Source organism: Octopus bimaculoides, chromosome 9, assembly GCF_001194135.2.
Source record: "Octopus bimaculoides isolate UCB-OBI-ISO-001 chromosome 9, ASM119413v2, whole genome shotgun sequence".
Taxonomy (NCBI): Eukaryota; Metazoa; Mollusca; class Cephalopoda; order Octopoda; family Octopodidae; genus Octopus; species Octopus bimaculoides.
Window position 1 is genome coordinate 828679 of NC_068989.1, and position 14769 is coordinate 843447.

Sequence of the window (14769 nt, forward strand, 5' to 3'; positions counted from 1 at the left end):
ATATATATATATATATATATATAAAGATGAGGATGTGTGTATGTGTCTGTCTGTGTGTATCTCTAAAACTCAAGAACTACACAACCGATTTCATTGAAATTTTACATATGCCTTCTTAGGGTCCAGGTAGTGTCATAGGCCAAAAAATTTTCAACTTCATGCCTAATGCAAGCCCAGAGCAATCTCTTATATCTTCCACTATTTCAGTATTACGTGTCAAAAGTGAAACAATAACATCTCTCTATTGTAATGTGAGATAATACTTTCACTTTAATACTTTCACTATTAATACTGAAACTATAAAAGTGAAACTATTATCTCACATATATACAGGCATACATACATATATATACATGCATACCTATATATAATATATATTATGTACATATATATGTATACATCTGCACATATGTATATATAGATATATATGTATATGTATATATATAGATGTATATGTATAGATGTATATATATATACATGTATATATATAGTTATATATGTATATAAGTATGCATATATGTGTATATATATATATATATGTATATATATATATATGAATAAATATATGTATGCATGTATATATGTAATATGTACACATATATACATGCATATACATATTTATTCATATATATATATATATATATATATATATATATATATATATATATATATATATATATATATATATACATATATACATATACATACATTTATACACACACATATATATATATCAATATATATAAATATATATAGGTGCAGGTGTGGATGTGTGGTAAGAAACTTGGTTCCAAAACACATGGACCTGCTTTCACTCCCACTGTGTGGTAACTTGGCATGTGTCTTCTGCCATAGCCTCAGACCAACCAAAGCCTTGTCAGTGGATTTCGTAGACAGAAACTGAAAGAAATCAATCGTATATGTAAGTGACAAGGATTAGTTTGTCCAGGCAAAGGGTCAGGACACGAATTGCAAGAAAAGAATAGCAATGTGATATAGGACAGTGGAACTTGTGAGTGATTTTGACCGACCTATTGAAATATGAGACTTACCATCAAAACAATGGATTGGATAATTGCACAGAAGTCCTCCATCAACATAATGTTTCTTTGTTCCATTATTGGCAGAATAACTGGGTGGGCTGAATATTCCAGGGATGGACATTGACATACGCACAGCCAGGCGTACTGGCATATGTGGAGTTGTCTTTGGGTGGCAATATTCAACAGCCATGTGGTTAACATTAGTCACAACCACACATAATTCTCGACCGTAATGTTTGTAGATCTTGAAGAAGAAAGGAAATGAAACCAACATTTGAGTTTGGCATAAAACTTGATTAAAAAGAAAAACAATTTTTTTTTCTAATATTTCCAGTAATTTGCTGATCTTTTACAAACTTTTTCCCCATATTAGCAATGATAAAATTTTAAACTTTAAATTTTTAAAATCTAAAATTGTGGAGTGATGTCAATGATTGCACTGGGCAACAAAAAAAGATTTATTGTCTGCTGCCCAGACAAATGGTGCTGTACCAAACTAAATCGAGTACGCTGATTCCGAATCTCAACTCAAAATTGCTATAGCACGTCAGGATTTTGAGTTATGCGCATAATTATATTTTAATACTATATTAGAATCAAGAATAGTTAAGTTCAATGTAAATAATCATTATAATAGCATATTAGTAGTGTATATAGTAAATTTATGTCCAAGGCAAATAGTATTATAATATAATGGTACATAGTATATTTATGTTAAGGGAATGCTCACTTTATTTTTGATATGCTCATCTCAGAAATGTTTGAGACACTTGCTCTTGCGATTATGCATCATGCTGGTCTCTCGTTGTAGGAATCAGCAGTAGTCACCCATCATCCGTGGATTGAACCGGCCTTGATACCTCATTTCCAAGATAAGTTGGGAAAAATCGAGATGAGAATGCAAGAAATGCATTTTAAGGGACATTCAGTATCGTAATTGCAGTTGCAGCAGATACTGGTGTCACACAAATGGCACCTGTGCTGGTGGCAGATAATAGCACCCATTATACTCTCAGAGTGGTTGGCATTAGGAAGGGCATCCAGTTGTAGAAACCATGCCAAATCAGACTTGTGTCTGGTGCAGCCTTCCAGTTTACCGTCCCTGGTCAAACCATCTAACCCATGCCAGCATGGACGACAGACGTTAAACGATGACGGCAACGATGACGAATGACCAATCAGAAAATCAGAAAACACTCACCTCCCAGAAAGTAATATTTGGATTCCCAGTTTTTTCCAAAAATACTTTTCGAAACCATTCATCAATTTTTTTGCCAGGATTCCAGCCATAGTCTTTGAGTAGGTTTGGTAAAAGGCTCAAATATCCCCATTTATGATCTACAAGAAATAAATTTATAAGCAACAATATTAAAGTTTAGGTAACAAGACACATATTTCATTGCTCCATGAAACAAATGTAATCTTTAAACTTCACTGTGGATTCTTTGTTTAGCACAAACTCACTTTTACAAAAATTGGAAAAGTGTAGTATATAATTTACATTATCCTAATATATTACTGGTATATTTTTTATTGAGTAAAGTAGCATTAAAATTATACTTTAGTCTCAGCAAGAATGCAACAGAGAACTATATGATTGTTACAATAATAGGTCTTGTAACCCAGCATTCTTATTGCAAAACAAGCGTGATTAGAGAGTGCAGAGGGGGAGTGAGAAGTGAGTGGCGAAAACCTGGATATATATATAGAGTGGGGTGAGGCTACCGGATAGCATTGGTACAGAGAAACATGGCCGTGAGGTCAAAATATCAGCTGAACCAATATATCTGAAAGTTTATGTTATCAAGGTAACCCAAAACCAGTTCAATTCAAAGCAGACTGAAATAATATCTATGATACATGAACACATACAAAAAGAACACAGAAACAAGAAATATAATATTCTAAGAAAAACCGGTTTACTTTTTAAACTTATGATGGCATCAGTAGATAATGAAACAATAAAAAATAAACATGGAAATTCTATAAATCATGACATTTGGTTATTTCGCTATTTATGTATGCTAAAAACAATTTAGAGAAATTATGCTTATTAGATTATAGGAAAAGCAATCATAATTAAGGTGTTATTTACTACTGAAATATTTAAATGCTTTTCTATATTTATGGGAATATTTCAATGTAAGACTGGTTCTACAATTTAATCATTTTAATTTTGAAGTAATTATATAATACATTTCCTCTAGGACGATATTTCCAATAATGACCAGAAGAGAGAATGTTGACAACAGCTTCATGGATTTCTTTCAACCAAGATGGAGCTGGAAGCAGGAAGAATGGTCATATTGTTGAATAAAGTATCAAAGTATTTTCAAATGACCAGCGTTTCTTTGCAATCTGGATATATTCCATTGAAGTGGTTTACTTTTACAGACATTGAGCAAAAGCCAAAGATATGACTAAGTTTGCAGATTATCAATAACAAATTCAAAGAGAAGACAAGCAAAATCCAGTGTTTGGTGCTTTCAGTGGTTCCAGCAGTCTTCCTTCGCTTGTTGAATCTCAAATGCCTTCTCAGAAAAATTCTTTCCATTATTGATAGAATGCCACAGAACCTTCCAAAACCAGACACCAATATCTCAGCATTATCCAGGCCTAAAGACATAATCAAATCCTGTCATATATCTCAAAGAAGTAAGAAAAGGATTTAACGAAGAATTTGTAGAGTTTACAGAACCGTTTAAAACTGATATTGCTTCTCAGATTGGCATCAAGTAAGATGTCATGGAGTTCAAATTATATCATTTGATAACAGACAACCGTTTGGAGTTTCTTTTTCTAAATGTAGAAAATTCCTTACACCTTTATAGCATATATTACAGGCACCACTCTACTTCAATCTGAACCAGCAAGTGATAATGGCCACACCTTCCACCAAATTATCACGGCAGTCTATCAATATCCCTATTACGAATATAACGGCCACACATTCTGCCAAAATGTTATAGTAGTACTTACCAAGCATCAACTTGCCAATGTCTTGACTTAAGTAGTCCAAGAGTTCAGTGCTTGAGACGCCAACACTGATTAACGCAGCAACCATGGCCCCAGCGCTTGCACCAGCCAAGCGTTTTGTATTATTTAATACACCAAGTTCTTCAAGGACCTGGAAACAAAAGAAAACAACAACAGCTCAGTTTAAAGAAAAAAGAGAATAACAATAATAACAACAACAATATCATTGTCATTAACATAATCTTTTGTCATCATCATCATCATGTTTGACTTTTCCTTTAATCCTAGAACTGATGAAGTATACTCTTTTACTCTTTTACTTGTTTCAGTCATTTGACTGCGGCTATGCTGGAGCACCGCCTTTAGTCGAATCAAATCGACCCCAGGACTCATTCTTTGTAAGCCTAGTACTTATTCTATCGATCTCTTTTGCCGAACCGCTAAGTTACGGGGACGTAAACACACCAGCATCGGTTGATGGTGGGGGGGACAAACACAGACACACAAACACACATACATACATACATACATACATATATATACATATATACGATGGGCTTCTTTCAGTTTCTGTCTACCAAATCCACTCACAAGGCTTTGGTCGGCCTGAGGCTATAGTGTCACCTTGGGCAAGTGTCTTCTACTATAGCCTTGGGCCGACCAAAGCCTTGTGAGTTAATTTAACCTATGATTAGTGGAAAACGACTAATGAGACATGAAGAGGGAAAAAACATGCAATCAGTTTCAAGTTGAAAACACAATCATGGTTTTGAACTATTCCTAATAACAAAAACCCTTGGGTTGAATTAATAACATTATTATAATTAATCTATCTATCTATCTATCTATATAGACATATAATAAATATACAAGAATAAGGGCAGAGAATCGTCAATTAATAATAGAATTAATAATTAACAATTTTGCCAAGTAGTTCAGTATGAAAAAAACCTTTATCGGTAAAACTATTTATCATCATAAATATACAGGGATTAGCAATTGAGTTGCTTCTCCAACATACTGAAAATTTAGAAATAGCAGTCAAAGAACTACTGATTCCAAACTACAAATTTTCAGTATGTTGGAGAAGCAACTCAATTGCTAATCCCTGTATATTTATGATGATAAATAGTTTTACCGATAAATTCTATTATTAATTGATGATTCTCTGCCCTTATTCTTGTATATAGACACATATATAGTTTAGTCACAGGGTTCATTAGAATCTAGGTGCATCAACACACAGGGCACCAAGACTGGTTAGGTACCATAACATTGAGTTCACAGTAAGGTAAAAACAACCATGAAGTGTCATGTATTTGGTAGTGTGCTGCAGGTATGTATAACCGAATCCAAAATAGACCGTAGATCTAACTCAGGTTTGGTTCCAGCTGTAGTATATGTTTAAAAATAAGAACATGAATGGGGTTTAAATAAAAGCCCATTTGTGTTATTCTTTATGCACACACACACACATTCCATTTACTCTGTTGTACTGAATTCTTGAGGTGAAACTATGTGTCTAAACAGATGTTGTACTAAAGTGCAACCACATCTATCTCAACAGTCATCATTTTCCAACAGGGTTATTTCTATTATTAAATTAGAACACATGCACTGAATCTCTATCGTTCTCTTTATTAGCATTCAGTTGATCTGAGTGTTGCTGGCCATTGTCAGCAGCAACGCATTTGCAATCATGTCTACGAGGCGTCACTGAACACACCATTCATTCTTGAGTATACAAACCATTACTCCCTCCTCCCACCCATCTTCTGCTGCTCGCCACCACTACCGTCTTTTTTTCTTTTTCTTTGTTTCTTTGGTGAGGTAGGTATGGGGGTTTTTTTTCTCAATAATTTGGTCTTTTATACTTTTAATGTTTTTTCTTTCTTTACTGCCAGTAAAAATATGTTAATAAAATAAAGTACCATTCAAAAATAAAAAAGAAACAAAAACAAATAATTAGATAAATAATCATTCCATTGACCATCACTTGCTTGATCAATCAATGATTCAGTTTGTGCAAGTCCTGTTGTCTCAAGCTAAGAACTTATGGAGGACTTGCGCTCACCTTCTCTTCTCCCATTAGTAAATTACTACAACGGCAAAGGAGGTGTCTTAAACAGAAGCAACTATGGAGGAATCAAACTGCTCGACCAAGTTAAGAAGGTCAAAGTTCAATTGATCCATGACAAAATAGTGTTAGATGCAATTTGGCTTTGTGTTTGGAAGAGGCAGCACAGATGCAATCTAACCAGTGAGGCAAGTGCTGGAGAAATACTTGGCTTGGAATAAACAACTATTTCTAGCTGTCATTGATTTGGGGACAGTATTCGAAAGGGTACCACATTCAGTAATTTGGTGGTCAGTGAGGGATCTGGGTGTAGAGGAATGAATTGTGAGGATTGTACAAGCTTTGGACAAAAATGCAGTAAGCAAAGTGAGTTAATGATTTCAGTGATGAATTTAGTGTGAAGGTAAGAGTCCATGTGTGTGTGTGTGTGTGTGCGTTTGTAAATATTTATGTGTGTATGTTATTGTTTATACATGTGTGTGAATATTTTGGAAAACAACTAATTTACATTATTTACATTTGACAGATATTGTTTCGGCTGATATACCCTCCAGCCTTCATCAGGTGTCTTGGAGAAATTTCGAACCTGAGTTTTCATCCCTAAGGTATTTTTCAATGTTATTATTATTATTGTTGTTGTTGTTGTTGTTATTATTCAGGTCACTGCTTGGAATCGAATTTGGAATCTTGGGATTAGTAGCCTGCACTCTTAACCACTACACCATATGCTTTTGTGCTTTTGTCATGCTAGTATTTAAGTCTGTATGCGTGAACATGTTTGATGTATGGATGTGTGAGTATCTCAGTAAATTTTCACAGACTTTCTCCACACAATTTTCGTTTGTATGTCTAGATGTGCATGAATTAGTATGAATGCTTATGTACACACACACACACACACACACACACACACACACACACACACACAGGCTGAATCTGATGTAAACTCTCAGTCTAAAAGAAATAAACATGATTCACGATGACATCTCACCATTAAACTCCCACAATATGCAATGCCTTTATTTCCACCACCTTCAAACACCAAATTCTCAAAGGGATAATCATAGTGTATTAGGGTTCCAAGTTGTACTTCACCCGAATCAGGGACATCACTTCGGTCCACAAACTGTATCCTTTCCTGCTGGAGGGTCTCATTATATTCAGATTTAAACCACCTGGAATGGGAACCACACTTCACAGTGTTTCCCATATTTCTGAAACAAAAATGTAAATATAAACAGTTAGGTTAACTCTTTAGATGGCAATAATTTTAGCTGGCACACTTTACTATTGCAATTTAGAATTCCCAGGTAATGAGAAAAACCTGCATGTTTTCTTCAGCAATGTCACTTATTTTTCATGTTTTAGTTTCAGACACTATGTCTAGCTTAACATGAACTGTAGTAAAGACAACATGGCATGGTGAAGGGGTCACATAAAAAAACCCCACTGGGTTGGCATTAGGAAGGGCATCCAGCCATAGGAACCATACCAGGACAGACAATTGAAACCTGGTGCAGTTCTCAGCTGCACAGCTCCTGTCAAACTGTCCAACCCATGCCAGTATGGAAAACAGACATTGACGATGATGATGATGATGACAACTTCTATGTTGTATATTAGCATCCGTACATTTCTGACAGTCACACTAGTTGCCATATTGTCAGTACAAAAGCAGGTTATTCCCAATCACAGAGGAATCTAGATGATTTCAACATAAAATGTTTCTCATAGAAAGAGAGATGAGGATGATACAATAAAGAATTATATGACAAGAATCATATTCATTAATGAAAACAATTTAATTATGGTAAAAGAGCAGCAACAATAAGATTCTTCCTGTCTGTGTGTCACTAATGTAATTTGATTGTGTCGATGTTGATTGGAGGAACACAAATTCAGCTGAGCTTTTAATTCAAAACTATTTTTATTGTTTCCAACTTTATATTGTCATTTCTATGAAACACAGAAGAGGTATTTACACAGCAATAACAGTTGATCAATGAGACCGGAATGGGAGTGGTTTGTCTGCTGGATTGGCAGGAAGAGTTCATTGGAATGATTCGGTTGACTCTTGCACCTTGGCAGTCAAGTTGTGTAATCGGAGTCACTGTTACTTTGGTCATCATTATAATTCATTTTGGCTGCTACAGACACTGTTCTAGTTTACTCTGTTAGTAGCTAAAACACATTAAATATGTAGCTGAAGTCCTTATCAGAAAGAGCACACCAGAGGGAAAATGTTTAATTAGACCGTGTTTGTCCCAAGTGTCTTAGTGGCATCATCAATAACTGAGCGAACCACATTTGTTTTGTTTTCTCATCAGATACAGTGACCTGGGTTCAATTTCTATGTGTTTTGAGACTGCTAAATATTTCTGCTATAGAATTCTCAGATTATAATAGATCTTGAGCCAACAGTATTTAAATATAGAGAGAAATATTAAAATCATCAAAATATAATTGTTTGTATATTAAACAATTGTTCATTCATATCTGTTCGCCTCGCAAGGTTTAGAGCATTGTCCAGATTAGGTTGTTGTTAACTGGTCCTCTGGCTAAGCTTAATTAATGTTTACAAGAATTATACTCAGTCACTACTGACCCAGCAAGATTGTTCAGAGAGATAAACAGTTAAAATGTCTTTCTGATAAATCAAAGACTATCCTGTCTGTTTGTGTCTGCATATAACATAAAATGATGTCTAGTTTTTGCAACAACATCAACAATTTTGAGAGGGGGAGAATAGATGAGACCATCGTCCCCCATGACTTGACTGATTCTTTAATTTACTGACCCTGACAAAATCAAAATCAAAGTTGACTTTGGTGAGATTTGAACTCAGAACATACAGAGCTGGATAAAATGCTACTAAGCATTTTTTCCTAGCTGTGTTTCGGGAGGGTCATTATGCCAATAATAATAAACACATGCACTGGGTCAATATCACTTCTTTATCATTAAATATCTAACCAACCAACTAGTCGATCGTTCGTTTGATGTGTTGGTTAAACAATCAATTGGTCGGTTGTTCGTGAGAGTCCTTTCATTGCTATTCACAACCTCTTCAATGCGATGCCCTTTCTCTTCAAAGTCTGCCAGCCTGCCACCACTCTATGTTTGCCTAGAAATATAATATTAGTCACAATGTGTGAGATTGGTGGAGTTAAAAGGCATGAAAGAAATCAGATGTATGTGTGTCAAAACATACATGTCCATTTGACAAGTTTAATCACACACATGCATGTGTGTGTGTGCGTGTGTGTAAATAAGCTTGAAGTCCTTATATCAAAACATGATATTGTAGTAGAGATTCCTGGAGGAAGTAGACTAGTATGACTAGTCTAGCACTTATCTCTGACTTGCTTTTTATCAGTGTCTTGACAGGGTACGGCTGATCTATGAACCAAATGAAAGACTGTTAAATAATCTTAATTAAACCCACAACAGCAACAACAACAGCAACAACAACAGAAACTTGTTTCTATGAAGCAAGCACATTGTCATCTGAGCTTCATATCTTTTGGGAAGAAGGCAGCGAACTTTCAGGGGATTGAGTGTCCTGAGTTCCTGTTGCAGAGGGTGTATACTGCAGTTCCAAAAGTATTGATCTGCTTACTAGACATTGCAGCACTGTAATGGTGTGCTTCGCTTGTGGCTGAAATATTCTTCAGATTGGTCAAATAGAAATAGCTTTCTGTTGATGTGTATTGATATTCATTAATTGATATTCATTAATTCTTCAATGATGCAGTTTTATTTGAAAGCAGTCACCAGCAGCACCAGCAGCACCAGCACCAGCAGCATTTGTGTTTCTGCTGTGTTTTAGGTTTGACAGCTTTGAAATAAATTCTTTAAGCCTTTAGCATTCAGTTCATTCCTCCATCAAATGTTCTGCTTCTTTATTCAAATTGCTTTGAATTAATTAGGCATCATCTTATAGCTTTAAGATTTAAATGATGGATTGTTTATTTCTAGAATGACATTGTTAGGTACGTATGAGGGGTCAGATCTGGCTAGTTTTGATTATAAAACAGGGAGAATATTTGGGCTGGATACGGCTGAAGGGTTAAGCCATGTGATCCTCTGCCAGTTTATTTACAAGGGAGGGTAAAGTCTTGGATCCCAACGTTTTCATATACATTTCTCTTTGGTCCACATCCAGAAACAATATTTTCCCTCCAGCTTTTGTATTATTCATTTGCATTACACATGAATTTTTGTGTAGTCGTTTCTCCTGCAGGCTTCAGTTGATGTTTCAAGGCCCGAGTTGCATTATCAGTCTGTTTGTGCTTAGCTTTTCATTGAAGTTGGACAACCAACTAAGTGACCTCTAGGTCATCATGCCTTGTCACTAACCTGGTGTTGTATCCCCTACCAAATCATTCAGCTCCCAACCACCAAGCCCATGGACGTTAAATTAGGGAACATGAAAAAGTATAATTCATTGATACAACCAGGAGCAGCAATTAAAGACAGCTGATCACTTCAACCTTCTCCTGCAATAAACCAACACATCCTGTACACAGGAGGTATTTCTCATTTACTTGAAACAAGACACTCAGCTGAAGGTCACACTTGCTCTTATCGATTCATTTCAGATCCTATCTATTTACTACTCATGTGTCAAGCAAATATAACTCCATATAACTTAATTCACATGATTCATTTAGTCTCAAGAAACAGAAACTGTTTGGTTTTCAACTGGAAAACAATAAACATAAACTGGCACAGACAGCAAACACATTAAGGAGTAATACGACATACCTGGTTGCAATTAGGCATTCAGAAAAGTAACTGAGCAAAAGAAACGAAGCAACTGCTTGAAGAAGGTTTCGTTTCATCTCTTTTCTGTAAAATGCAATGAAAATGAACCTAGGAACTTGTCTGAAAAACCTTCCCTAGTCAGACGAAGCATGTTCATTTGCTTTCTATGTCTCTTGTTTGTCTTTTACTTGAAAGTAGAAACCTTTTGGTGTTGATCAGGTCAATTCTGATTAAGTATATGGATGAGCAAAGGCATTCCAACCATGACCATTTCATTTTTGTAAACAAGTATGTCAGGGTGCTATTTCAGAGAAATTTCATAGCTATTTCTAGCAAGTCAGTTAGTTAATCTAGGAGGTGCTACCAAGAATAGAAAGACAAAGTGAAAAGAATACTAAGTGCTATGGTAACAAGACAGAACAATGTCCAGACCCACTATTCTTACAAACTCAGTATCTATACCATGTGTAAGTGTTGCTAGCATAAGCTTTTCTTTTCATCACTGAATTAGAATTAGAAGAACAAAGGGCAAACGAGACTTGTACAATAAAAGCGGAAGTAATGAAATAATATTGATTCAATCACTTGTGGTGTTCTCCTCCAGTAAAAATTAGTATTTTATCTGATGAATAGAAAAATCAATACTAATAAATATCTTGTCTTAAACTCTACTATGTTCCTGAGTATTTATTCATTCTACGTCTGACACACACACACACATATGCATGACATTTAAATTTGAGCTTTTATTAGTTTCATGCTATCAAAACAATGATCTGACAAGCTTGTATAACACGCCATGAGTTTCTATACAACACAGCATACGGAGAAGAAGAAAGCCATATCTGGGTCCTGAAGGCTAACTACACACTACACACCATCAACTGGAGCATTGTGGAATGATTTGTGCCATACATTAATGATTCAAAGAGATGCAGGCTTTGTGAAGCTGAAATATCTCATAGCCATTTTAGATCTAAGAGCCTGTACTGACCTACTAAATTCCAGATCTGAAATTTATATTAAATGTAAGCCTCTGGACAAATTTCTTTTATTGAATTGGAAAACATCACCCTCTCTGAATTAAGCATGCAGTCTTACAAACTGACTTTCTCCCCATTGAATTAATTTACACCAACCAAATTCTGATTCAAATAGTCAGAGACACAGCTCTTAATTTTCTTTTTTTCTGTTTTCTCAGTCTGCTTTTTCTGTGTGTGTGTACCCTTCATTTTTACAACCATCATGTGATGGTTGTAAATGAGTATCACCCTCATCCAAATGATGTTGTTCGTTCCCAGACTTCCATGAAAAACATGACCATCCCTGAGGAAATCTTGCCTCGCTTGGAAACATGTGAGCATTGGCAACAGTAAGGATATCCAGCCATAGAAAATCTTCAATAAATCCCATCTGACCCATGCAAGCATGGAAAAGCAGACGTTAAATGATGATAATGGCACACAGCAAATCTTTGCAAAGGAACACTTTATATATTACTGGTTTTTACCAAGATTTGGGAGAGGAAAGAAATGTTGACCTCAACCAGGATTTGAACTCAGAATAATCACTCCTAAATATATAACCAATCCAGTGTTCAGCAACTGAGGTCATCTTTTATGACGTTTTCGTGATGTTTCTTTTACGTAGAAACAATATTTGTGGATGAAGGGAAAATGCGTTCAAGTTGGTAAACAGGAAATGCACACTTGATTTCACAACTACTTTATTTCTTATAAGTGTTTGTACTTGTCCCCCCCCACTTGACAACCAGTGTCAGGAGGTTTATGTCCCGATAACTTAGCAGTTCAACAAAAGGGATCAATATGATAAGTACCAAGCTTTAAAAAAAATAAATAAGTACTGGGGTTGGTTTATTTGATTAAGCAGTTTTCAAGGTGGTGCTCCAGCATGGCCACAATCTAATGACTGAAACAAGTAAAAGATGAATGATATAAATATAAGTTTGTTGTTGTTGTTGAGTTGTAGACCAAAGCCAACTCCTCAAACATTTGGCCAAAAGTATTCCAATCATGATTATCTTGTGTTTTACTTAAGCATCGTCTACCTAGGATTACATTACCCAATGTGCAGCCTTCCATTTTTTTAGGACACTAGGGTGTGGTCTGAGGGTTGTTATTGTTTGTTGCCAATGAATTGACTGAACCCCCCCCCCCCAACTAATTGTATTGGTCTGAAAGAAAGTTTTGAAACAAGAAGAACAGAAATAAATCTTGTTAGATGCTTTGTTTTGTCATTCATCTACTTCACCACATCTTATTTTATATACATTGATATGAAACTCTAAATTAAACCTACAACCACAAATTTAATTTGGGGGGAAATGAGATGATGTGACAATCATCCTCTTCTCAAGATCACTGAAATGCAAGTAGAAACACTCATTATTATGGTATATACTTTTAACATGTTGTGTACTCTACCAGAACATTCTCACATCAACAGCCTTAGCTGCTCTTCAACACCAGACCTCACTCAGACAAACGCCAGTACCAACAGGTTCTTCATGTTCTCTTTTGAGTCACTGTTACTCTATTACTACCACTGTTACTCTACTACTACCACTGTTACTCTACTACTACCACTGGTTTCACCACTACAACTCTGAAATTAGCCCAATGCCTCTGTAAATGCCATGCTCCAGCTTCCCTTAACGCTCTGCGTGTGTGTGTGTACATCACTGGGGCTTTTACATGGTCTCTCAATAGAAATAGCAGCCAAGGCCCCTCAAATCACATATTATCATCTTAAGTACAGTAGTGTGGGATACATCAGATAATGTCATTGTATATATCCCTAAAAAAAGACAAGAAGGCCCTTACAGCTGCAACAGTTTTGATCTGCTGGATCAGTGCTGACTCAGAGCTAAGCACTAACATAGCTAGGAGTTGGGGGGGGGGGGCGTCCACCCCAGGTGGCATTTTGGGTCTGCTATAGGCAATATGTATCTTTTGTGGGGTCCAGGGGCAGCATACACTCTAGCTATGCTAGTGAAGCTAAGCAACAACAACACTATAACAGTGAAATCATACCATGATGTTTCAAAAAACCAATTGAATGAGATAAGTTCATGAAATATAATCTAATATGGTCCTGACATATTTGGCAGTCTACCAAATCTCTGTACTATTGTTCCAGTGAGAATCTCTGATATTTTTACAGAGAAGTACTCTAAAAGTACAATTTGGTTGGCAACCAGTATATAAAAGTATATAAATAACAGTTTTGGAATTTTGTGCTTTTTATAACTGTTCTATTCAAATTATAATTTGTATGGTAATGCACTTTTTCAAAAACTGAACAGCTTCTGGTAGTCACAAACTATCATTTATCAAAAAGCCTTCTAACAACACAAGGAATTTCAAAATAGTTTTGCATTTCTTTGACTATTTCAGTCCCATTACAATAATTCTTTGGATGCATTTTTACAAGTAAAATCTTGCAGAAGAGTTTCTGAGAGATTTTTTAGATCAATTTTCAAAGCTCAAAACAGGTTTTTTTAAATAAATAATGGATTATAGATTAAAACAGAGTGGATTTTTCATCTTTTACTTGTTTCACTCATTAGACTATGGTCATGCTGGGGCATCATCATCATCATCATCGTTTAACGTCCGCTTTCCATGCTAGCATGGGTTGGACGATTTGACTGAGGACTGGTGCAACCGGATGGCTACACCAGGCTCCAATCTAATTTGGCACAGTTTCTACAGCTGGATGCCCTTCCTAACGCCAACCACTCAGAGAGTGTAGTGGGTGCTTTTACGTGTCACCCGCACGAAAACGGCCACGCTCGAAATGGTGTCTTTTATGTGCCACCCGCACAAGCCAGTCCAGGGGCACTGGCAACGATCTCACTCGAAAATCCTACGGGAGCCAGTCAGG

General features: G+C 35.9%; 2 protein-coding genes across 5 annotated transcripts in view; one reads left to right on the plus strand and one right to left on the minus strand.

Annotated features, from left to right (window-relative positions):
- The window catches only part of LOC106879484 (tRNA N6-adenosine threonylcarbamoyltransferase, mitochondrial), a 106065-nt gene that overhangs the window by 28888 nt on the left and 62408 nt on the right, over positions 1 to 14769 (plus strand). For both annotated transcript variants that reach the window (XM_014929078.2, XM_052970343.1), the window contains exon 2: positions 6623 to 6701. The gene's annotated coding sequence lies outside the window, so the exon portion shown is untranslated. The remainder of the gene's footprint in view (positions 1 to 6622; positions 6702 to 14769) is intronic.
- The window catches only part of LOC106879483 (uncharacterized), a 51601-nt gene that overhangs the window by 24761 nt on the left and 12071 nt on the right, over positions 1 to 14769 (minus strand). For all 3 annotated transcript variants that reach the window (XM_052970341.1, XM_014929075.2, XM_014929074.2), the window contains exons 2-5: positions 7088 to 7310; positions 4023 to 4170; positions 2245 to 2381; positions 1053 to 1287 (exon numbers count right to left, since the gene is read on the minus strand). In XM_052970341.1, the coding sequence (XP_052826301.1) occupies positions 1053 to 1287; positions 2245 to 2381; positions 4023 to 4170; positions 7088 to 7306 (739 nt within the window). In that variant the 5' untranslated portion in view covers positions 7307 to 7310. The remainder of the gene's footprint in view (positions 1 to 1052; positions 1288 to 2244; positions 2382 to 4022; positions 4171 to 7087; positions 7311 to 14769) is intronic.